The sequence below is a fragment of the Scyliorhinus torazame genome, unplaced genomic scaffold (assembly GCF_047496885.1).
Source record: "Scyliorhinus torazame isolate Kashiwa2021f unplaced genomic scaffold, sScyTor2.1 scaffold_1252, whole genome shotgun sequence".
NCBI lineage: Eukaryota > Metazoa > Chordata > Chondrichthyes > Carcharhiniformes > Scyliorhinidae > Scyliorhinus > Scyliorhinus torazame.
In genome coordinates, this window is record NW_027308979.1 from 15967 (window position 1) to 38410 (window position 22444).

At 57.0% G+C, this 22444-nt stretch overlaps 2 protein-coding genes across 2 annotated transcripts in view; both read left to right on the forward strand.

The window, feature by feature from the left end:
* The first annotated feature begins 4578 nt into the window (after positions 1-4578).
* On the forward strand, positions 4579-11148 carry LOC140407163 (26S proteasome non-ATPase regulatory subunit 4-like). The gene is made up of 4 exons (XM_072494845.1): positions 4579-4719; positions 8342-8473; positions 8564-8637; positions 10761-11148. The coding sequence occupies exons 1-4, from the start codon at positions 4626-4628 to the stop codon at positions 10926-10928; spliced, it is 468 nt and encodes a 155-aa protein (XP_072350946.1). The 5' UTR covers positions 4579-4625; the 3' UTR covers positions 10929-11148.
* prune (prune exopolyphosphatase) overlaps positions 10989-22444 on the forward strand; it is a gene marked incomplete at its 3' end in the record, with an annotated part of 31151 nt that continues 19695 nt past the window's right edge. The window contains 1 exon segment of the mRNA XM_072494844.1: positions 10989-11069. Coding sequence (XP_072350945.1) covers positions 10989-11069 — 81 coding nt within the window.

Below are 22444 nucleotides of genomic sequence, written 5' to 3' on the forward strand. Positions count from 1 at the left end.
GTCAGTGTCACACGGCCAGAGCGGGGAGTGTCAGTGTCACACGGCCAGAGCGGGGAGTGTCAGTGTCACACGGCCAGAGCGGGGAGTGTCAGTGTCACACAGCCAGAGCGGGGAGTGTCAGTGCCACACAGCCAGAGCGGGGAGTGTCAGTGTCACACAGCCAGAGCGGGGAGTGTCAGTGTCACACAGCCAGAGCGGGGAGTGTCAGTGCCACACAGCCAGAGCGGGGAGTGTCAGTGCCACACAGCCAGAGCGGGGAGTGTCAGTGTCACACGGCCAGAGCGGGGAGTGTCAGTGTCACACAGCCAGAGCGGGGAGTGTCAGTGTCACACGGCCAGAGCGGGGAGTGTCAGTGTCACAAAGCCAGAGCGGGGAGTGTCAGTGTCACACAGCCAGAGCGGGGAGTGTCAGTGTCACACGGCCACAGCGGGGAGTGTCAGTATCACACAGCCAGAGCGGGGAGTGTCAGGTCACACAGCCAGAGCGGGGAGTGTCAGTATCACACAGCCAGAGCGGGGAGTGTCAGTGTCACACGGCCAGAGCGGGGAGTGTCAGTGTCACACGGCCAGAGCGGGGAGTGTCAGTGTCACACGGCCAGAGCGGGGAGTGTCAGTGTCACACAGCCAGAGCGGGGAGTGTCAGTGTCACACAGCCAGAGCGGGGAGCGTCAGTGCCACACGGCCAGAGCGGGGAGTGTCAGTGTCACACAGCCAGAGCGTCAGTGCCACACAGCCAGAGCGGGGAGTCTCAGTGCCACACAGCCAGAGCGGGGAGTGTCAGTGCCACACAGCCAGAGCGGGGAGTGTCAGTGTCACACGGCCAGAGCGGGGAGTGTCAGTGTCACACGGCCAGAGCGGGGCGTGTCAGTGTCACACGGCCAGAGCGGGGAGTGTCAGTGTCACACAGCCAGAGCGGGGAGCGTCAGTGTCACACAGCCAGACCGGGGAGTGTCAGTGTCACACGGCCAGAGCGGGGAGGGTCAGTGCCACACGGCCAGAGCGGGAGTGTAGTGTCACACAGCCAGAGCGTCAGTGTCACACAGCCAGAGCGGGGAGTGTCAGTGTCACACAGCCAGAGCGGGGAGTGTCAGTGTCACACAGCCAGAGCGGGGAGTGTCAGTGTCACACAGCCAGAGCGTCAGTGTCACACAGCCAGAGCGGGGAGTGTCAGTGTCACACAGCCAGAGCGTCAGTGTCACACAGCCAGACCGGGGAGTGTCAGTGTCACACGGCCAGAGCGGGGAGGGTCAGTGTCACACGGCCAGAGCGGGAGTGTAGTGTCACACAGCCAGAGCGTCAGTGTCACACAGCCAGAGCGGGGAGTGTCAGTGCCACACAGCCAGAGCGGGGAGTGTCAGTGCCACACGGCCAGAACGGGGAGTGTCAGTGTCACACGGCCAGAGCGGGGAGTGTCAGTGTCACACAGCCAGAGCGGGGAGTGTCAGTGTCACACGGCCAGAGCGGGGCGTGTCAGTGTCACACGGCCAGAGCGGGGAGTGTCAGTGTCACACAGCCAGAGCGGGGAGTGTCAGTGTCACACGGCCAGAGCGGGGAGCGTCAGTGTCACACAGCCAGAGCGGGAGTGTCAGTGTCACACAGCCAGAGCGGGGAGTGTCAGTGTCACACGGCCAGAGCGGGGAGTGTCAGTGTCACACAGCCAGAGTGGGGAGTGTCAGTGTCACACAGCCAGAGCGGGAGTGTCAGTGTCACACAGCCAGAGCGGGGAGCGTCAGTGCCACACAGCCAGAGCGGGGAGGGTCAGTGTCACACGGCCAGAGCGGGGAGTGTCAGTGTCACACAGCCAGAGCGGGGAGCGTCAGTGTCACACAGCCAGAGCGGGGAGCGTCAGTGCCACACAGCCAGAGCGGGGAGCGTCAGTGCCACACGGCCAGAGCGGGGAGTGTCAGTGTCACACAGCCAGAGCGTCAGTGTCACACAGCCAGAGCGGGGAGTGTCAGTGTCACACAGCCAGAGCGGGGAGTGTCAGTGTCACACAGCCAGAGCGTCAGTGTCACACAGCCAGAGCGGGGAGCGTCAGTGCCACACGGCCAGAGCGGGGAGTGTCAGTGTCACACAGCCAGAGCGGGGAGTGTCAGTGCCACACAGCCAGAGCGGGGAGTGTCAGTGCCACACAGCCAGAGCGGGGAGTGTCAGTGTCACACAGCCAGAGCGGGGAGTGTCAGTGTCACACGGCCAGAGCGGGGAGTGTCAGTGTCACACAGCCAGAGCGGGGAGTGTCAGTGTCACACAGCCAGAGCGGGGAGTGTCAGTGTCACACAGCCAGAGCGGGAGTGTCAGTGTCACACGGCCAGAGCGGGGAGTGTCAGTGTCACACAGCCAGAGCGGGGCGTGTCAGTGTCACACGGCCAGAGCGGGGAGTGTCAGTGCCACACGGCCAGAGCGGGGAGTGTCAGTGTCACACGGCCAGAGCGGGGAGTGTCAGTGTCACACGGCCAGAGCGGGGAGTGTCAGTGTCACACGGCCAGAGCGGGGAGTGTCAGTGTCACACAGCCAGAGCGGGGAGCGTCAGTGTCACACAGCCAGAGCGGGGAGTGTCAGTGTCACACAGCCAGAGCGGGGAGTGTCAGTGTCACACAGCCAGAGCGGGGAGTGTCAGTGTCACACGGCCAGAGCGGGGAGTGTCAGTGTCACACAGCCAGAGCGGGGAGCGTCAGTGTCACACGGCCAGAGCGGGGAGTGTCAGTGTCACACAGCCAGAGCGGGGAGTGTCAGTGCCACACAGCCAGAGCGGGGTGTCAGTGTCACACGGCCAGAGCGGGGAGCGTCAGTGTCACACAACCAGAGCGGGGAGTGTCAGTGTCACAACCAGAGCGGGGAGTGTCAGTGTCACACAGCCAGAGCGGGGAGTGTCAGTGTCACACGGCCAGAGTGGGGAGTGTCAGTGTCACACAGCCTGAGTGTCAGTGTCACACAGCCAGAGCGGGGAGTGTCAATGTCACACAGCCAGAGCGGGGTGTCAGTGTCACACGGCCAGAGCGGGGAGCGTCAGTGTCACACAGCCAGAGCGGGGAGTGTCAGTGTCACAGCCAGAGCGGGGAGTGTCAGTGTCACACGGCCTGAGCGGGGAGTGTCAGTGTCACACAGCCTGAGTGTCAGTGTCACACAGCCAGAGCGGGGAGTGTCAGTGTCACACGGCCAGAGCGGGGAGGGTCAGTGTCACACGGCCAGAGCGGGGAGGGTCAGTGTCACACGGCCAGAGCGGGGAGTGTCAGTGTCACACGGCCAGAGCGGGGAGTGTCAGTGTCACACGGCCAGAGCGGGGAGGGTCAGTGTCACACGGCCAGAGCGGGGAGTGTCAGTGTCACACGGCCAGAGCGGGGAGTGTCAGTGTCACACAGCCAGAGCGGGGAGTGTCAGTGTCACACACCCAGAGCGGGGAGTGTCAGGTCACACAGCCAGAGCGGGGAGTGTCAGTGTCACACAGCCAGAGCGGGGACTGTCAGTGTCACACAGCCAGAGCGGGGAGGGTCAGTGTCACACGGCCAGAGCGGGGAGTGTCAGTGTCACACGGCCAGAGCGGGGAGTGTCAGTGTCACACGGCCAGAGCGGGGAGCGTCAGTGTCACACAGCCAGAGCGGGGAGTGTCAGTGTCACACAGCCAGAGCGGGGAGTGTCAGTGTCACACAGCCAGAGCGGGGAGTGTCAGTGTCACACAGCCAGAGCGGGGAGTGTCAGTGTCACACAGCCAGAGCGGGGAGTGTCAGTGCCACACGGCCAGAGCTGGGAGTGTCAGTGGCACACGGCCAGAGCGGGGAGTGTCAGTGTCACACAGCCAGAGCGGGGACTGTCAGTGTCTCACGGCCAGAGCGGGGAGTGTCAGTGTCACACAGCCAGAGCGGGGAGTGTCAGTGTCACACAGCCAGAGCGGGGAGTGTCAGTGTCACACAGCCAGAGCGGGGAGTGTCAGTGTCACACGGACAGAGCGGGGTGTCAGTGTCACACGGACAGAGCGGGGTGTCAGTGTCACACGGACAGAGCGGGGAGTGTCAGTGTCACACAGCCAGAGCGGGGAGTGTCAGTGTCACACAGCCAGAGCGGGGAGTGTCAGTGTCACACGGACAGAGCGGGGTGTCAGTGTCACACGGACAGAGCGGGGTGTCAGTGTCACACGGACAGAGCGGGGAGTGTCAGTGTCACACAGCCAGAGCGGGGAGTGTCAGTGTCACACAGCCAGAGCGGGGAGTGTCAGTGTCACACAGCCAGAGCGGGGAGTGTCAGTGTCACACGGCCAGAGCGGGGAGTGTCAGTGTCACACAGCCAGAGCGGGGAGTGCCAGTGTCACACAGCCAGAGCGGGGAGTGTCAGTGCCACACAGCCAGAGCGGGGAGTGTCAGTGTCACACAGCCAGAGCGGGGAGTGTCAGTGTCACACGGTCAGAGCGGGGAGTGTCAGTGTCACACAGCCAGAGCGGGGAGTGTCAGTGTCACACAGCCAGAGCGGGGAGTGTCAGTGCCACACAGCCAGAGCGGGGAGTGTCAGTGTCACACGGTCAGAGCGGGGAGTGTCAGTGCCACACAGCAGCAGCAGCGGGGCAGGCAGGCGGAGGTGAGTTATCAATGCGGGGTTCTCACTGTCTCCGCATCTCCACAGGCTCTCCGCGTATCGATGGAGGAACAGCGGCAGCGGCAGGAAGAGGAGGCGAGGCGGGCGGCGGCCGCATCAGCAGTCGAGGCGGGAATCGTGACTCCCAGCAGTGAAGGTGTGACTTTGAACTGTGTCTGCGGGCTCCTTTGTCTGTCGCTCTCTCTGTCTGTCGCTCTCTCTGTCTGTCGCTCTCTCTGTCTGTCGCTCTCTCTGTCTGTCGCTCTCTCTGTCTGTCGCTCTCTCTGTCTGTCGCTCTCTCTGTCTGTCGCTCTCTCTGTCTGTCGCTCTCTCTGTCTGTCGCTCTCTCTGTCTGTCTCTCTCTCTGTCTGTCGCTCTCTCTGTCTGTCGCTCTCTCTGTCTGTCGCTCTCTCTGTCTGTCGCTCTCTCTGTCTGTCGCTCTCTCTGTCTGTCGCTCTCTCTGTCTGTCGCTCTCTCTGTCTGTCGCTCTCTCTGTCTGTCGCTCTCTCTGTCTGTCGCTCTCTCTGTCTGTCGCTCTCTCTGTCTGTCGCTCTCTCTGTCTGTCGCTCTCTCTGTCTGTCGCTCTCTCTCTGTCTGTCGCTCTCTCTCTGTCTGTCGCTCTCTCTGTCTGTCGCTCTCTCTGTCTGTCGCTCTCTCTGTCTGTCGCTCTCTCTGTCTGTCGCTCTCTCTGTCTGTCGCTCTCTCTGTCTGTCGCTCTCTCTGTCTGTCGCTCTCTCTGTCTGTCGCTCTCTCTGTCTGTCGCTCTCTCTGTCTGTCGCTCTCTCTGTCTGTCGCTCTCTCTGTCTGTCGCTCTGTCTGTCGCTCTCTCTGTCTGTCGCTCTCTCTGTCTGTCGCTCTCTCTGTCTGTCGCTCTCTCTGTCTGTCGCTCTCTCTGTCTGTCGCTCTCTCTGTCTGTCGCTCTCTCTGTCTGTCGCTCTCTCTGTCTGTCGCTCTCTCTGTCTGTCGCTCTCTCTGTCTGTCGCTCTCTCTGTCTGTCGCTCTCTCTGTCTGTCGCTCTCTCTGTCTGTCGCTCTCTCTGTCTGTCGCTCTCTCTGTCTGTCGCTCTCTCTGTCTGTCGCTCTCTCTGTCTGTCGCTCTCTCTGTCTGTCGCTCTCTCTGTCTGTCGCTCTCTCTGTCTGTCGCTCTCTCTGTCTGTCGCTCTCTCTGTCTGTCGCTCTCTCTGTCTGTCGCTCTCTCTGTCTGTCGCTCTCTCTGTCTGTCGCTCTCTCTGTCTGTCGCTCTCTCTGTCTGTCGCTCTCTCTGTCTGTCGCTCTCTCTGTCTGTCGCTCTCTCTGTCTGTCGCTCTCTCTGTCTGTCGCTCTCTCTGTCTGTCGCTCTGTCTGTCTGTCGCTCTCTCTGTCTGTCTGTCGCTCTCTCTGTCTGTCTGTCGCTCTCTCTGTCTGTCTGTCGCTCTCTCTGTCTGTCTGTCGCTCTCTCTGTCTGTCTGTCGCTCTCTCTGTCTGTCGCTCTCTCTGTCTGTCGCTCTCTCTGTCTGTCGCTCTCTCTGTCTGTCGCTCTCTCTGTCTCTCTCTCTCTCTCTCTCTGTCTCTCTCTCTCTCTGTCTCTCTCTCTCTCTGTCTCTCTCTCTCTCTGTCTCTCTCTCTCTCTCTCTCTCTCTGTCTTGTCTCTCTCTCTCACGCACTCTCTCTCTCTATCTCTCTCTCTGTCTCACGCTCTCTCTCACGCACTCTCTGTCTCTCTCTCTGTCTCACTCTCTCTGTCTCTCTCTCTCTCTCTCTCTCTGTCTCTCTCTCTCTGTCTGTCCCTCTCTCTGTCTCTCTCTGTCTGTCTCTCTCTGTCTGTCTGTCTCTCTCTCTCTCTCTCTCTCTGTCTCTCTCTCTCTGTGTCTTTCTCTCTGTCTCTCTCTCTGTCTCTCTCTATGAGGGGCATAGACATAGTGGATAGTCAGAGGCTTTTCCCCAGGGTAGAGGGGTCAATTACTAGGGGGCATAGGTTTAAGGTGAGAGGGACAAGGTTTAGAGTAGATGTACGAGGCAAGTTTTTTACGCAGAGGGTCGTGGGTGCCTGGAACACGCTACCGGAGGAGGTGGTGTAAGCAGGGACGATAGTGACATTTAAGGGGCATCTTGACAAACATATGAATAGGATGGGAATAGAGGGATACGGACCCAGGAAGTGTAGAATATTGTAGTTTAGTCGGGCAGCATGGTCGGCACAGGCTTGGTGGGCCGAAGGGCCTGTTCCTGTGCTGTACTTTTCTTTGTTCTTTGTTCTCTCTGTCTCTCTCTCTCTCTCTCTCTCTCTGTCTCTCTCTCTGTCTCTCTCTCTGTCTCTCTCTCTGTTTCTCTCTCTGCCTCTCTCTCTGTCTCACTCTCTCTCTCTCTCTGTCTATCTCTCTCTCTGTCTCTCACGTTCTCTGTCTCTCTCTCTCTGTCTCTCTCTCTCTCTCTCTGTCTCTCTCTCTCTCTGTCTATCTCTCTCTCTCTCTGTCTCTCTCACGTTCTCTGTCTCTGCCTCTCTCTCTCTCTGTCTCTCTCACGCTCTCTCTCACTCTCTGTCGCTCTCTCTCTGTCTCTCTCACGTTCTCTCTCACGTTCTCTCTCTGTCTCTCTCTCTCTCTGTCTCTCTCTCTCTGTCTCTCTCTCTCTCTCACTAACTCTCACTCTCTGTCTCTCTCTCACTCTCTGTCTCTCTCTCTGTCTCTCTTCTCTGTCTCTCTCACGTTCTCTCTCTCTCTCTTCCTCTGTCTCTCTCGCTCTCCCTCTGTCTCTCTCACACTCGCTCTCCCTCTCTGTCTCTCTCACACTCTCTCTCTCTGTCTCTCTCATGCTCTCTCTCTTTCTCTGTCTCTCTCTCGCTCTCTCTCTCTCTCTCTGTCGCTCTCTCTCTCTGTCGCTCTCTCTCTCTGTCTCTGTCTCTCTCTCTGTCTCTCTCTCTGTCTCTCTCTCTCTCTCGCTCTCTCACTTTCTGTCTCTTTCTCTCTCTCTCAGTCTCTCTTCTCTGTCTCTCTCACGTTCTCTCTCCCTCTGTGTCTCTCTCTCTCTCTCCCTCTGTCTCTCTCCCTCTCTGTCTCTCTCACACTCTCTCTGTCTCTCTCATGCTCTCTCTCTTTCTCTGTCTCTCTCAGGCTCTCTCTCTCTCTCTCTCTCTCTCTGTGTCTCTCTATCTCTCTTTCTGTCTCTCTCTCTCACGCTCTCTCTCTCTGTCTCTCTCTCACTCTCTCTGTCTCTCTCTCTGTCTCTCTCTCTGTCTCTCTCTCTCTCTCACATTCTCTCTCACTCTCTGTCTCTCTCTCACTCTCTCTGTCTCTCTCTCTCTCACTCTCTCTGTCTCTCTCTCTGTCTCTCTCTCTGTCTCACTCTCTGTCTCTCTGTTCTCGCCCCCCTGCCTGTTCTCGCCCCCCTGCCTGTTCTCGCCCCCCTGCCTGTTCTCGCCCCCCTGCCTGTTCTCGCCCCCCTGCCTGTTCTCACCCCCCTGCCTGTTCTCGCCCCCCCTGCCTGTTCTCGCCCCCCCTGCCTGTTCTCGCCCCCCCTGCCTGTTCTCGCCCCCCCTGCCTGTTCTCGCCCCCTGCCTGTTCTCGCCCCCCCTGCCTGTTCTCGCCCCCCCCCCTGCCTGTTCTCGCCCCCCCTGCCTGTTCTCGCCCCCCCCTGCCTGTTCTCGCCCCCCTGCCTGTTCTCGCCCCCCCCCCCCCCCCCCCCCCGTGCCTCCCTCTCCCTCGCTGTAACGACCCTCCTGCCCCCCGCCTCTTGCTGTCGGACCCCCGCTTGCTGTTTCTTGCCGTCGATGCGGCGAAGCTGATTGTCTCTCTGCTCTCACAGACCCCGATGACGCTCTGCTGAAGATGTCGATCGGCCAGCACGACAGTGCGGGCTCCGGCCTGCCCGATTTCAGCAGCATGTCCGAGGAGGAGCAGATTGCCTATGCCATGCAGATGTCTCTCCAGCCAGCAGGTAGTGCCCAGGCGCCACGCTGGGGGCCGCGCGCAAAGGGGTTGTCCTGCGGCTCGCTCTGCTTTTCTAACTCCCTTCTGTTTCATTCAGAGTTCGGGAGCCGCGAGGATTTGGCAAACGTGGAGACTGCCACAGCCATGGACACGTCCGAGGTTTCAGCCAAGGTTAGTCCAATATCCACCCGGGGGGGATTCAGGCAGGGTTAGTCCAATATCCACCCCGGGGGGATTCAGGCAGGGTTAGTCCAATATCCACCCCGGGGGGATTCAGGCAGGGTTAGTCCAATATCCACCCCGGGGGGATTCAGGCAGGGTTAGTCCAATATCCACCCCGGGGGGATTCAGGCAGGGTTAGTCCAATATCCACCCCGGGGGGATTCAGGCAGGGTTAGTCCAATATCCACCCCGGGGGTTTCAGGCAGGGTTAGTCCAATATCCCCCCCGGGGGTTTCAGGCAGGGTTAGTCCAATATCCACCCCGGGGGTTTCAGGCAGGGTTAGTCCAATATCCCCCCCCCCCCCCCCCCCCCCCCCCCGGGGTCTCAGGCAGGGTTAGTCCAATATCCACCCCGGGGGTTTTTTCATAGAAATTCATAGAATTTACAGAGCAGAAGGAGGCCATTCGGCCCATCGAGTCTGCACCGGCTCTTGGAAAGAGCACCCTACCCAAGGTCAACCCCTCCGCCCTATCCCCATAACCCAGTAACCCCACCCAACACTAAGGGCAATTTTGGACACTAAGGGCAATTTATCATGGCCAATCCACCTAACCCGCACATCTTTGGACTGTGGGAGGAAACCGGAGCACCCGGAGGAAACCCACGCACACACGGGGAGGACGTGCAGACTCCACACAGACAGTGACCCAAGCCGGAATCGAACCTGGGACCCTGGAGCTGTGAAGCAATTGTGCTATCCACAAGGCTACCGTGCTGCCCTTATTGGGTTTCAGGCAGGGTTAGCCCAATATCCCCCCCGGGGGTTTCAGGCAGGGTCAGTCCAATATCCACCCCGGGGGTTTCAGGCAGGGTTAGCCCAATATCCCCCCTGGGGGTTTCAGACAGGGTTAGTCCAATATCCACCCCGGGGGTTTCAGGCAGGGTTGGTCCAATACCCACCCCGGGGGTTTCAGGCAGGGTTAGTCCAATATCCACCCCGGGGGTTTCAGGCAGGGTTAGTCCAATACCCACCCCGGGGGTTTCAGACAGGGTTAGCCCAATATCCACCCCGGGATCTACTCCCTCGCTGGTCACAGCAAGTCTCCCCGTGGCAGATCATTTTGTTCACTCGGTGTGTTTCTCTCGCTCTTGTCTGTCGCTCTGTCGCTCTCTCTCTGCCTCTCTCTCTCTGCCTCTCTCCATCTGCCTCTCTCCCTCCGCCTCTTTCCCTCCGCCTCGCTCTCGCAAGCTCTCTGTCTCTCTCTCTCTCTCTCTCTCTCTGGATGCCTCTCTCTTGGTGGATATCTCTCTCTGGGTGTCTCTCTCGCTCCCTCACTCGGTGACCCTCTCTGGGTGCCTTTCTCTCTCTCTGGGTGTTCTGTTTCGCTCTCTCTCTCTCTCTCTCTGGGTGCCCCTCTTTTGCTCTCTGGAGGTGTCTCTCACTGTCTCAAGGGTGTCTCGTGCTCTCATTCTCTCACTCTCTCTGTGGGGTGTCTCTGTCTCTAGGGTGTCTCACTCTCTTTCGCTCTCTCTGGGGGTGTCTGTCTCGCTCTCTGTCTCTCTCTGTCTCTGGATGTCTCTCGCTCTCTCTGGGTGCCTCTCTCTCTTTATCTCGCTCTCTCTCTCTGGGGGTGTCTCGCACTCTCTGGGGGTGTCTCTCTGGGTGTCTCTCTCTCTCTCTGGGGGGTGTCTCGCACTCTCTGGGTGTCTCTCTCTCTCTGGGTGTGTCTCTCTCTGGGGCTATCTCTCTCTCTGTCTCTGGGTGTCTCGCTCTCTGGGTGTCTTGCTCTCTCGCTGTCTCTGGTGGTGTCTCTCTCTCTGTCTCTCTTTCTCTCTCTCTCTTTCTTGCTCTCTCTGGGGGTGTCTCTCTCTGTCTCTGGGTGTCTCTCTCTGGGTATCTCTGTCTCTTTCTCTCTCTCTCATTCTTGCTCTCTCTGTCTCTGGGTGTGTGTCTCTCTCTCTCTCTCTGGGTGTCTCGCTCTCTCTCTCTCTCTCTCTCTCTCTCTCGCTCCCAGCACCCCCTCCCTGGGGCAGGGAACGCCTTCGGCCGCAGCAGGGTTGGGTGTGATTTGATTGAAGGTGGAGAGTTGAAGCTTTCGTGTCTTTCTCCCCCCCAATCCCGCACTGACAGGACGAGGACAACTATGATGTGATGGAGGATCCCGAGTTCCTGCAGAGTGTGCTGGAGAATCTGCCTGGGGTCGACCCCAACAACGAGGCCATTCGCAATGCCATGGGCTCCCTGCAGTCCCAGGCGTCCAAGGATAACAAGAAGGAGAAGGAAGAGGAGAAGAAATAGGCTTTCGCTCGGCTAGGCCTGCCCCGGGAGGTTATTGGGACGGAGAACTGCATGCTGCCTATGTCATGGTTTTACGTTGAATTCTTCACAGGAATAGATGCTGAAAACAGTACAAAAGTTGGATATTATCTCCTTGCTACGGTAACACGGTGCAAACGTTTCTGCGTTCCAAACTTGATGTTACTAAACGTGTCAAGAATTCAATAAAATTTCTCATGTATTTGTGTGTGTGGTGTGTGATAAAGAACAATCCAGCCCAGGAACAGGCCCTTCGGCCCTCCACCAGGCCCGTACCGGTCACGATACCACCCTTGGCCCAAACCCTCAGCCCTTCCCTGTGCCGTCTCCCTCTATACCCGACCCGTCCATGTGTTTGTCAAGATGCCTTTTGAACGGTGTTAATGTAACTAATTCCGCAACGCGCTCTGCCACTCCACCGACCTCGGGGCCATCCGCGAACTTACTAATCAAACAGGGTGCACGTTCCTCTATGTACAGCACCGGATCCCTGCGGAACGCCACTAGTCCCAACCTTCCAGTCAGAAAAACACCCTTCCACTGCTACCCTCTGCCTCCTGTGACCCGAGCCGGTCCTGTATCCATCTCACCACCTCTCACCTCTGAAAACGGGCGACTTCGCCTTTTGCACCAGTCTGCCGTGAGGCTGTCAAAAGGCTTTACTGAAGTCCATGTAAACACCATCCACCGCCCTCCCCCTCATCAATCATCTTTGTCGAGCAGTGGGTTGGCCCTGCTGCCTCGCGGCGCCGAGGTCCCGGGTTCGATCCCGGCTCTGGGTCACTGTCCGTGTGGAGTTTGCACACTCTCCCCGTGTCCGCGTGGGTCTCGCCCCCACAACCCAAAGATGCGCAGGGGTTAGGTGGATTGGCCGCGCTAAATTGCCCCTTAATTGGGAAAAATCTAAATTTAAAAAAGAAAAAAAATCAATCATGTCACCTCAAAAGACTCGATCAAGTTAGTGAGGCACGACTGCCCCCTAAGTCCATTTGTTTCCCAATGAGCGTACATCCTGCCCTGAGAATCTATGTTTTAAGTTTTGTTTGCTTTTGTGCAAGGCGGTGTCTCTCTGTAAGGGGTAGCCCCTCCAATTTGTCCCTCAGTCCGTTCAATTTAGTTTCATGGACTCCTTACGAAATAGTTGGAGCACTCTGCACGGTTTTGGTCCTCGTACTTGAGGGAGAGTGTAAATGCGTCGGAGCCGGTTCTCTCGATTGATTCCAGGGATGGAGGAATTGTCTTCTGGGCTGGAGTTTAATGTGAGGAGATCTGGTTGACGTCTATAAGATGCTAGAGGGGATTGAGAGGATGGACGTTGGCGTTCTAGAACGAGATTCTAGCATGGACATTCTAGAACGAGATTCTAGCATGGGCATTCCAGACAGATTCTGGTGTGGCATTCTAGAACGAGCTTCTAGCGTGGGCATTCCAGAGCGATATTCTAGTGTGGCATTCTAGAACGATAGTCGGGACATTCTAGAATGAGATTCTAGCGTGGGCATTCTCAAACGATATTCTAGAGTGGACGACCGAGACTCTGATGTGATGTTCAAGAACGAGATTCGCGAGGACATTCTAGAATGAGATTCTAGCGTGGGCATTTTCGAGCTAGATTGTAGTGTGGCATTCTAGAACGATATTCGAGAGGACATTCTAGAATGAGATTCGAGAGTGGACAATCTAGGCCGAGATTCTGGTATGACGTTCTAGAACGAGATTCGATAGCGTGTTCTAGAACGAGATTCTACCGTGGGCATTCTAGAGCGAGATTCTAGAATGAGGTTCGAGTACATTCTAGAATGAGATTCATGAATGGACATTCTAGACCAAGATTCTGGTGCGGCATTCTGAAACGAGATTCGAGAAGACATTCTAGCATGGGCATTCCCGAACTATGTTCTAGTGTGGCATTCTCGAACGAGATTCTAGAGTGGACATTCGAGAGCGAGATTCTAGGGAGGCATTCTCGAACGATATGCGAGAGGACATTCTAGAATGAGATTTTAGAGTGGCCATTCTGGAACGAGGTTCTAGAGTGGGCATTCTAGATCGATATTCGAGAGGACGTTCTAGAATGAGATTCTAGCGTGGCCATTCTGGAACGAGATTCTAGAGTGGACATTCGAGGGCGAGATTCTAGTGTGGGCATTCTAGATCAATATTCGAGAGGACATTCTAGAATGAGATTCTAGAATGGACATTCTGGAACGAGATTCTAGAGTGGACATTCTAGAACGAGAGGCCCTCGCTTTACGTGCAGGGACAGCAGATTTTAAACATGAGGAATTACTTCATTCAAAGGCTCGGGAATCAGTGGAATTCTCTGCCCCCCGCCGAACACACTGGGCGGTGGGGGGGGGGGACCCAAACACAGCAGCCGTGGTTGTAGCTGCTGTTCTCAGTTGTGCCACGGGGGGGTGGTATAGAGCCGAGGGCAGTGGTTCTCAGCCCAGACGGAGATTGGTGTCCTGTAGTGACCAGGGCTTGGGGAAATGGAGAGGTGGGAAACCCGTCATCGGGGAGCAGACGCTCCGGACCTCAAGGCCCCGGATACCCAGACGGGGAATCCCAGTGCAGGAATGAGGACATTTATTCATTTACGGGGCGTGGGCGCTGCTGGCTGGAGCCAGCATTCATCCCCCATCCCTAATTGCCCCCTCGGGAAGGTGGTGGGTGAGCCGCCATCTTGAACCCGCTGCTGTCCCGTGTGGTGTAGGTACACCCCCAGTGCTGTTAGGGAGGGAGTCCCGGGATTCCGACCCCGCGACAGTGAAGGAACGGCCGATATATTCCCACATCGGGATGGCGAGCGGCTCGGAGGGGGAACTTGCAGGTGGGGGGGGGGGTTCCCCGTGTGTCTGCTGCCCCCCCCCCTCGTCCTAGACGGTAGAGGTGGCGGGTTTGGAAGGTGCTGTCGAAAGCGAGTCACCGCGGTGCGTCTTGTGGACGGTGCACACGGCTGCCGCTGTGCGTCGGGGGGGGGGGGGGAGGGAGTGAATGTCGGCGGTTAGCGTGTCGATCGAGCGGGGCTGCTTTGTCCTGGATGGTGTCGAGCTTGTCGAGTGTCGTTGGGAGCCGCGCTCATCCAGGCGAGTGGAGAGTCTCCCATCGCACTCCTGACTTGTGTCCTTGTCGATGGTGGACAGGCTTTGGGGGGGGGGGGGGGGGGGGGGAGTTTCTCTCCACAGTTCTGGCCTTCTGATGGAAGGGAGGTCGCTGATGAAGCAGCTGAAGCTGGTCGGGGCAGAGGAGCTGAGATGATTGACCTCCAACCCCCACAACCATCTCCCTTTGTGCCGGGTATGACTCCAACCAGCGGAGAGTTTTCCCCCTGATTTCCATTGACTCCAGTTTAGCTCGGGCTCCTTGATGCCGCACTCGGTCAAATGCTGCCTTGATGTGAAGGGCAGTCACTCTCGCCTCACTTCCGGCATTCAGCTCTTTAGTCCGTGTTTGAACCAAGGTGTAATGAGGTCAGGAGCTGAGTGACCCTGGGCGGAACCCAAACTGAGCGTCCGTGAGCAGGTTATTGCTGAGTAAGTGCCGCTTGACAGCTCTGCTGATGACCCCTTCCACCACTTCGCTGATGATGGACAGTCGGCCGATAGGGCAGTAATTGGCTGGGTTGGATTTGTCTTGTTTCTTGTGTACAGGACACGCCTGGGCAATTTAAGCTCCGCACTGTGGGAGGGTCAGTACTGAGGGAGCTCGGCACTGTTGGAGGGTCAGTACTGAGGGAGCACCGCACTGGGAGGGTCAGTACTGAGGGAGCGCCGCACTGTCAGAGGGTCAGTACTGAGGGAGCGCCGCACTGTGGGAGGGTCAGTACTGAGGGAGTGACGCACTGTGGGAGGGTCAGTACTGAGGGAGCGCCGCACTGTCGGAGGATCAATACTGAGTGAGCACCGCACTGTGGGAGGGTCAGTACTGAGGGAGCGCCGCACTGTCAGAGGGTCAGTACTGACGGAGCGCTGCACTGTGTGAGAGTCAGTACTGAGGGAGCGCCGCACTGTCGGAGGGTCAGTACTGAGGGAGCGCCGCACTGTGGGAGGGTCAGTACTGAGGGAGCGCCGCACTGTGGGAGGGTCAGTGCTGAGGGAGCGCCGCACTGTGGGAGGGTCAGTACTGAGGGAGCGCCGCACTGTGGGAGGGTCAGTACTGAGGGAGCGCCGCACTGTTGGAGGGTCAGTACTGAGGGAGCACCGCACTGTGGGAGGGTCAGTGCTGAGGGAGCACCGCACTGTGGGAGGGTCAGTACTGAGGGAGCACCGCACTGTGGGAGGGTCAGTGCTGAGGGAGCACCGCACTGTGGGAGGGTCAGTACTGAGGGAGCGCCGCACTGTGAGGGTGTCAGTACTGAGGGAGCGCCGCACTGTGGGAGGGTCAGTACTGAGGGAGCACCGCACTGTCGGAGGGTCAGTACTGAGGGAGCTTCTCACTGTGGGAGGGTCAGTACTGAGGGAGCACCGCACTGTCGGAGGGTCAGTACTGAGGGAGCTTCTCACTGTCGGAGGGTCAGTGCTGAGGGAGTGCCGCACTGTGGGAGAGTCAGTACTGAGGGAGCGCCGCACTGTCCGAGGGTCAGTACTGAGGGAGCGCCGTACTGTGGGAGGGTCAGTACTGAGGGAGCGCCGCACTGTGGGAGGGTCAGTACTGAGGGAGCGCCGCACTGTGGGAGGGTCAGTACTGAGGGAGCACCGCACTGTGGGAGGGTCAGTACTGAGGGAGCGCTGCACTGTCGGAGGGTCAGTGCTGAGGGAGCGCCGCACTGTGGGAGGGTCAGTACTGAGGGAGCGCCGCACTGTGGGAGGGTCAGTACTGAGGGAGCGCCGCACTGTGGGAGGGTCAGTACTGAGGGAGCGCCGCACTGTGGGAGGGTCAGTGCTGAGGGAGCGCCGCACTGTGGGAGGGTCAGTACTGAGGGAGCGCCGCACTGTGGGAGGGTCAGTACTGAGGGAGCGCCGCACTGTGGGAGGGTCAGTACTGAGGGAGCGCCGCACTGTCGGAGGGTCAGTACTGAGGGAGCGCCGCACTGTGGGAGGGTCAGTACTGAGGGAGCACCGCACTGTGGGAGGGTCAGTACTGAGGGAGCTCCGTTCAGTCGGAGGGTCAGTACTGAGGGAGCGCCGCACTGTGGGAGGGTCAGTACTGAGGGAGCGCCGCACTGTGGGAGGGTCAGTGCTGAGGGAGTGCCGCACTGTCGGAGGGTCAGTACTGAGGGAGCTCCGTTCAGTCGGAGGGTCAGTACTGAGGGAGTGCCGCACTGTCAGAGGGTCAGTACTGAGGGAGCGCCGCACTGTCGGAGAGTCAGTGCTGAGGGAGCGCCGCACTGTTGGAGGGTCAGTACTGAGAGAGAGCCCCACTGTGGGAGGGTCAGTACTGAGGGAGCACCGCACTGTGGGATGGTCAGTACTGAGGGAGTGCCGCACTGTGGGAGGATCAGTACTGAGGTAGCGCCGCACTGTGGGAGGGTCAGTACTGAGGGAGCGCCGCACTGTGGGAGATGTCCCTGTGTTGAGTGTTGCTCCCATGGCCCTATATTTATAACTGCTGCTGGGATCCCGCTGTGCGCATATTGGACGGCCCATTTCCCATCATGCAACGGCTGCAGCACTTGCAAAGTACCTCATTGGCTGTGAGGCGCTGGGGGACATCCTACGGTGGGGCAAGACGCTGGAGCAATGGAACTCTTTGCGAGTCAGTGAGATTAGTATCACCGCCTGTCCTCTAGCCCGTGCCTGCCTGGAGTGCTTGCGCAGAGGCATCGGGTATCGACAGGGTGTTGCGAAGAGGGGCGGGGGTAACTCGGAAAACTCTTTCTTGCGCAGTTCCGCACCTGCGTGTCCCCTCAACGTCACCTCGCGCTGCAGCCAAACGTCACCCCGACTCCTCCAGACCGTGAAGCTCTGCTCCATCTCTCTCGCCCCCCACTTCTCCTCCCACCTCCGGAATTTCCCTAGCAACCCCATTACGCCCCTCATCAAAGAGCCGGGGTCTGCGATAGACGGCAGTAAGTCATCTGTGTATGGAGTGCAGCCGGTTAAAATGGCGAACTCCCGATTTAGAACGGCCAACCCCGATTTAAAATGGCGAACGGAAGAGGCTGATGGGAAAATCAGCCAACAGGACTCAAACAGGCAGCTGCAGGTAAAACTGTGTATTCGCCTCTGGGGAGGCCATACAGAATCGATACCTGCAGCCATCTACATAACACACCAGCCATCTGAATATTAATTAGCAATCCCCGGGAACAATGTGCTACAAATTAGACACACAGAGACAACCCAGACTTTTCGGCGCCAGCAGGAGCTTACACAAAGAGAGGTGAATGACCACCTCGAAACCGCCCATCGATCAAGGAATCGCTCCAGCATTGGAGAATATCGAACCAAGTGATTGGGACCAAGTCCAATCACTTGGAACCAGGTACAGGGTCCGCCCCGAAAGGCGGGAAGCCCCTGGGGACTATAAGAATAGAGTCCAAGTTCAAATCGACCCTTCTCCTCCTCTCCGCACCCTTCGAGACCCTTCTGCTGACCTTCTACAACAGCCGCTCGAATCGTAAGTCTTACTTCAACGCTCGCTACGAGATAGGCGCTCCTGGCTATCGACCTGTACCCGCTTCGAATCCCGCAGGCTCAGAACCCATACGAAAGGCCACTCGTTTCCCCGACCTGGTGGGCCAGTTCCAAAGTTAAGTATTGGCCTGTTAGTTGTAGGAAGTAGCTTAGAAGTAGAATTAATGTATAAGTATTGATTGCTGTATATAATAAATGTGCGTTGATTTAACTCTTACTAAGCGGTGTGTTGGATTATTGATCATTACTCGGACTTGAACCACGTGGCGCTATCAGAAAGGTACCTGGCGACTCGAGCAAAGGTGATCGAACAGAGCAATTAAACTAAGGCTAAAACGAGCAACAAGAGACAGCCTATACCCAACCCCCCCCCCCCCCCCCCAGGCCCCGATTCCCTCCACGTTAGCGAGAACCTTCTCCCGGCTACCGGGGAATCAAAGGCCAAGACATCGGCCCCCCTCTCGCCCCCTGGAGTTCACCCCCCCTCCCCGGGTCTTCCGACGCTCCAAAGCTCGCCACCACCTTGACATTCGGGACCACCGCCACCACGTCGGCACTCCCCTGCCGGAACCCCCCGAGCTTCGGACACGTCCAGAACCTGTGGATTGGCGGGACCCCCCCGCACACCGCCCACACCTGTCCCCCACCCCTTCAAAGGACCTGCTCGTCCGGGCCACAGTGCCCTGTGGACCACCTTAGATTGTGTCAGACTCAGCCTGGCACGGGATGAGGACGCGCCGACTCGTCTCAGGGCGTCCTCCCGCAGCCCAGCCTCCAACTCCCTACCCAACTCTTCCTCCCACTTGCGCGTCGCCTCCCCTATCGGGGCTCCCTCCCAGTCCATCAGCTCCTTATAAATTTCCGCTACTTTCCCCTTCCCTACTCCCGCTGTTGACACCGCCTTGCCCTGGGCGGGAGGTGAGGACGTTGTCGGATGCTCACATGGCAAATCTACCCAAGCCACAAACGTGGGCCCAATCCCAAACTCCGCCAGCACCGCCAACAGATACCTCCGCTCGCCGCTGCCGGATGCTTTCTCTGCATCCAACGCCGCCGCCACCTCTTGCTCCCTCCCCTCTGCCAGGGAAGGAACCAGAGTTCAGCAGCCGCCGTACGTTCAACAGTTGCCTGCCCCTTGACGGATCCCATCTGGTCACCAACCACCGCCTTCGTGGGACATCCCCCTGCAGCCGCCCCGCCAATACCTTCGCCAATATCTTGGCAGCCACATTCAGTGGAGAAACGGGCCTGTACGGCCCACACTCCACACTAACAATGAAACGGATGCCTGCCTCATAGTGTCAGGTAACCCCCCCCGCCTCACGCCATCTCATCCTCAAACACTTCCACCATCTGCGGCGCCAACTTAGAACAAGAACAAAGAAAATGACAGCACAGGAGCAGGCCCTTGGGCCCTCCCAGCCTGCGCCGATCCAGATCCTTTATCTAAACCTATTTTCCAAGGATCTACTTCCCTCTGTTCCCGCCCGTTCATATATCTGTCTAGATGCATCTTAATGGATGCTATCGTGCCCGCCTCTACCACCTCCGCTGGCAAAGCATTCCAGGCACCCACCACCCTCTGCGTAAAAAACTTTCCACGCACATCTTTCCCTCTCTCACCCTGAAATCGTGACCCCTTGTAATTCACACCCCCACTCTTGGAAAAACCTTGTTGCTATCCACCCTGTCCATACCTCTCATAATTCTGTAGACCTCAATCAGGTCCCCCCCTCAACCTCCGTCTTTCCAGCGACAACAATCCTAATCTACTCAACCTTTCTTCATAGCTAGCGCCCTCCATACCAGGCAACATCCTGGTGAACCTCCTCTGCACCCTCTCTAAAACATCCACATCCTTCTGGTAATGTGGCGACCAGAACTGCACGCAGTATTCCAAATGTGGCCGAACCAAAGTCCTATACAACTGTAACATGACCTGCCGGCTCTTGTACTCAATACCCCGTCCGATGAAGGAAAGCATGCTGTATGCCTTCTTGACCACTATCGACCTGCGTTGCCACCTTCAGGGTACAATGAACCTGAACTCCCAGTTCTCTCTGTACATCAATTTTCCCCAGGACTCTTCCAATGACCGTATAGTCCGCTCTTGAATTAGATCTTCCAAAATGCATCACCTCGCATTTGCCTGGATTGAACTCCATCTGCCATTTCTCTGCCCAACTCTCCAATCTGTCTATATTTTGCTGTATTCTCTGACAGTCCTCCTCGCTATCTGCAACTCCACCAACCTTAGTATCATCTGCAAACTTGCTAATCAGACCACCTATACCTTCGTCCAGATCATTTATGTATATCACAAACAACAGTGATCCGAGCACGGATCCCTGTGGAACACCACTAGTCACCCTTCTCCATTTTGAGACACTCCCTTCCACCACTACTCTCTGTCTCCTGTTGCCCAGCCAGTTCTTTATCCATCTAGCTAGTACACCCTGAACCCCATACGACTTCACTTTTTCCATCAACCTGCCATGGGAAACTTTATCAAACACCTTACTGAAGTCCATGTATGTGACAGCTACAGCCCTTCCCTCATCAATTAACTTTGTTACTTCCTCAAAGAATTCTATTAGGTTTGTAAGACATGACCTTCCCTGCACAAAACCATGCTGCCTATCACTGATAAGTCTATTTTCTTCCAAATGTGAATAGATCCTATCCCTCAGTATCTTCTCCAACAGTTTGCCTACCACTGACGTCAAGCTCACAGGTCTATAATTCCCTGGATTATCCCTGCTACCCTTCTTAAACAAATGGACAACATTAGCAATTCTCCAGTCCTCCGGGACCTCACCTGTGCTCCAGGATGCTGCAAAGATATCTGTTAAGGCCCCAGCTATTTCTTCCCTCGCTTCCCTCAGTAACCTGTGATAGATCCCATCCGGACCTGGGGACTTGTCCACCTTAATGCCTTTTAGAACACCCAAAACGTCCCCCTTCCTTATGCTGGCTTGACCTAGAGTATTTAAACATCCATCCGTAGCCTCAACATCCGTCATGTCCCTCTCCTTGGTGAATTCCGATACAAAGTACTCATTAAGAATCTCACCCATTTCCTCTGACTCCACGCATAAATTCCCTCTTTTGTCTTTGAGTGGGCCAATCCTTTCTCTAGTTACCCTCTTGCTCCTTATAGACGAATAAAAGGCTTTGGGATTTTCCTTAACCCTGTTCGCCAAAGATATTTCATGACCCCTTTTAGCCCTCTTTATTGCGCGTTTGAGATTTGTCCTACTTTCCCGATATTCCTCCAAAGCTTCATCAGATTTAAGTCGCCTCGAGCTTATGTATGCTTCCTTTTTCATCTTAGCTAGTCTCACAATTCCACCCGTCATCCATGGTTCCCTAATCTTGCCATTTCTATCCCTCATTTTCACAGGGACATGTCTGTCCTGCACTCTAATCAACCTTTCCCTAAAAGACTCCCACATTTCAAATGTGGATTTACCCTTAAACAGCTGCTCCCAATCCACATTCCCTAGCTCCTGCCGAATTTTGTTATACTTGGCCTTTCCCCAATTTAGCACTCTTCCTTTAGCACCACTCTCGTCTTTGTCCATGAGTATTCTAAAACTTACGGAATTGTGATCGCTATTCCCAAAGTAATCACCGACTGAAACTTCAACCACCTGGCCGGGATCATTCCCCAATACCAGGTCCAGTGTGGCCCCTTCCCGAGTTGGACTATTTACATACTGCTCTAAAAAACTCCTGGATGCTCCTTTGAAATTCTGCTCCATCTACGCCTCCAACACTACATGAGTCCCAATCAATGTTGGGGAAGTTAAAATCTCCCATCACGACCATCCTATTGCTCCTACTTGTCCTTAAACATTTTATAAAACTCCACATGGAACCCACACAGCCCTGGCGCTTTACGTGACTGCATCTTCCCGATCGCTCGCTACCTTCACTTCCTCCAACCCCAACGATTCCTCGAATCTGGCCCTCTCCTCCTCTCCCACCTCCAGTCCCTCCACAAACTCCCTCAGCCCCGTCTCGCCCTCCTGCGGCTCCGACTGTTACAACTCCCGATAAAAGTCCTCAAACACCCTGTTCACCGGCTCTGCATCCACCACCACCCCTCCTGCCCCCTCTCCCTAATCCCCCACAATCGACCTCGCCGCCGCCTGCTGCGGGAGCTGGCCCACCGACAATCGACCAGCCTTCTCTCCACACTCAGCCACAACCCCACCCCCCCCCCCCCCTACCCCACCCGCGCTCGCCTCAGCACGCCGCACCCCCCTCCCCGTGGTCAGAGGGTCAAACTTCCTCCTCACAGACAACCCCAACTCCGGACCCCCCACCTACTGACCATCCACCCCCGAAATCTCCTCTGTCAGCCACTCCCTCGCCTCCCTCTCCACCTTCGCCTTCAATCCCTCCCCCTCACTACCGCCTTCAACGCCTCGCAAACCCCCGACGACCTCCCCATTTCGATCAACTCCAAACACTCCTCCATCACCCTCCCCCCCATCTCGATGCAAAGCTTTGGGTCCGGAAACAAATCCAAACCCAGGCTCCGGCCCGGCTTATGGGCCGAACCCTCCTCCAAGACCACCCACCCAGTGTGGCGCGTGGTCCGGTAATCACTCACCGAGCACTCCACCTTCTTTTGTTACGGGCCAGGGTTTAGAGAATCCCAAAGTGTATCGTGGAGTTCACCTGACCCACAACTTTGACTAGATTGTGGTATGGGGAGCACACGGCCCACTCTCCAGGTGTGGGACAGCAGAAATGGACAAGTATTTTTTAAAAGCAAAACAATGTTTATTCTATGAACTCATGGTAAGATTCTTGGCAGTGTGGATGAGCAGAGAGATCTCGGTATCCGTGTACATAGATCCCTGAAAGTTGCCACCCAGGTTGAGAGGGTTGTTAAGAAGGCATACGGTG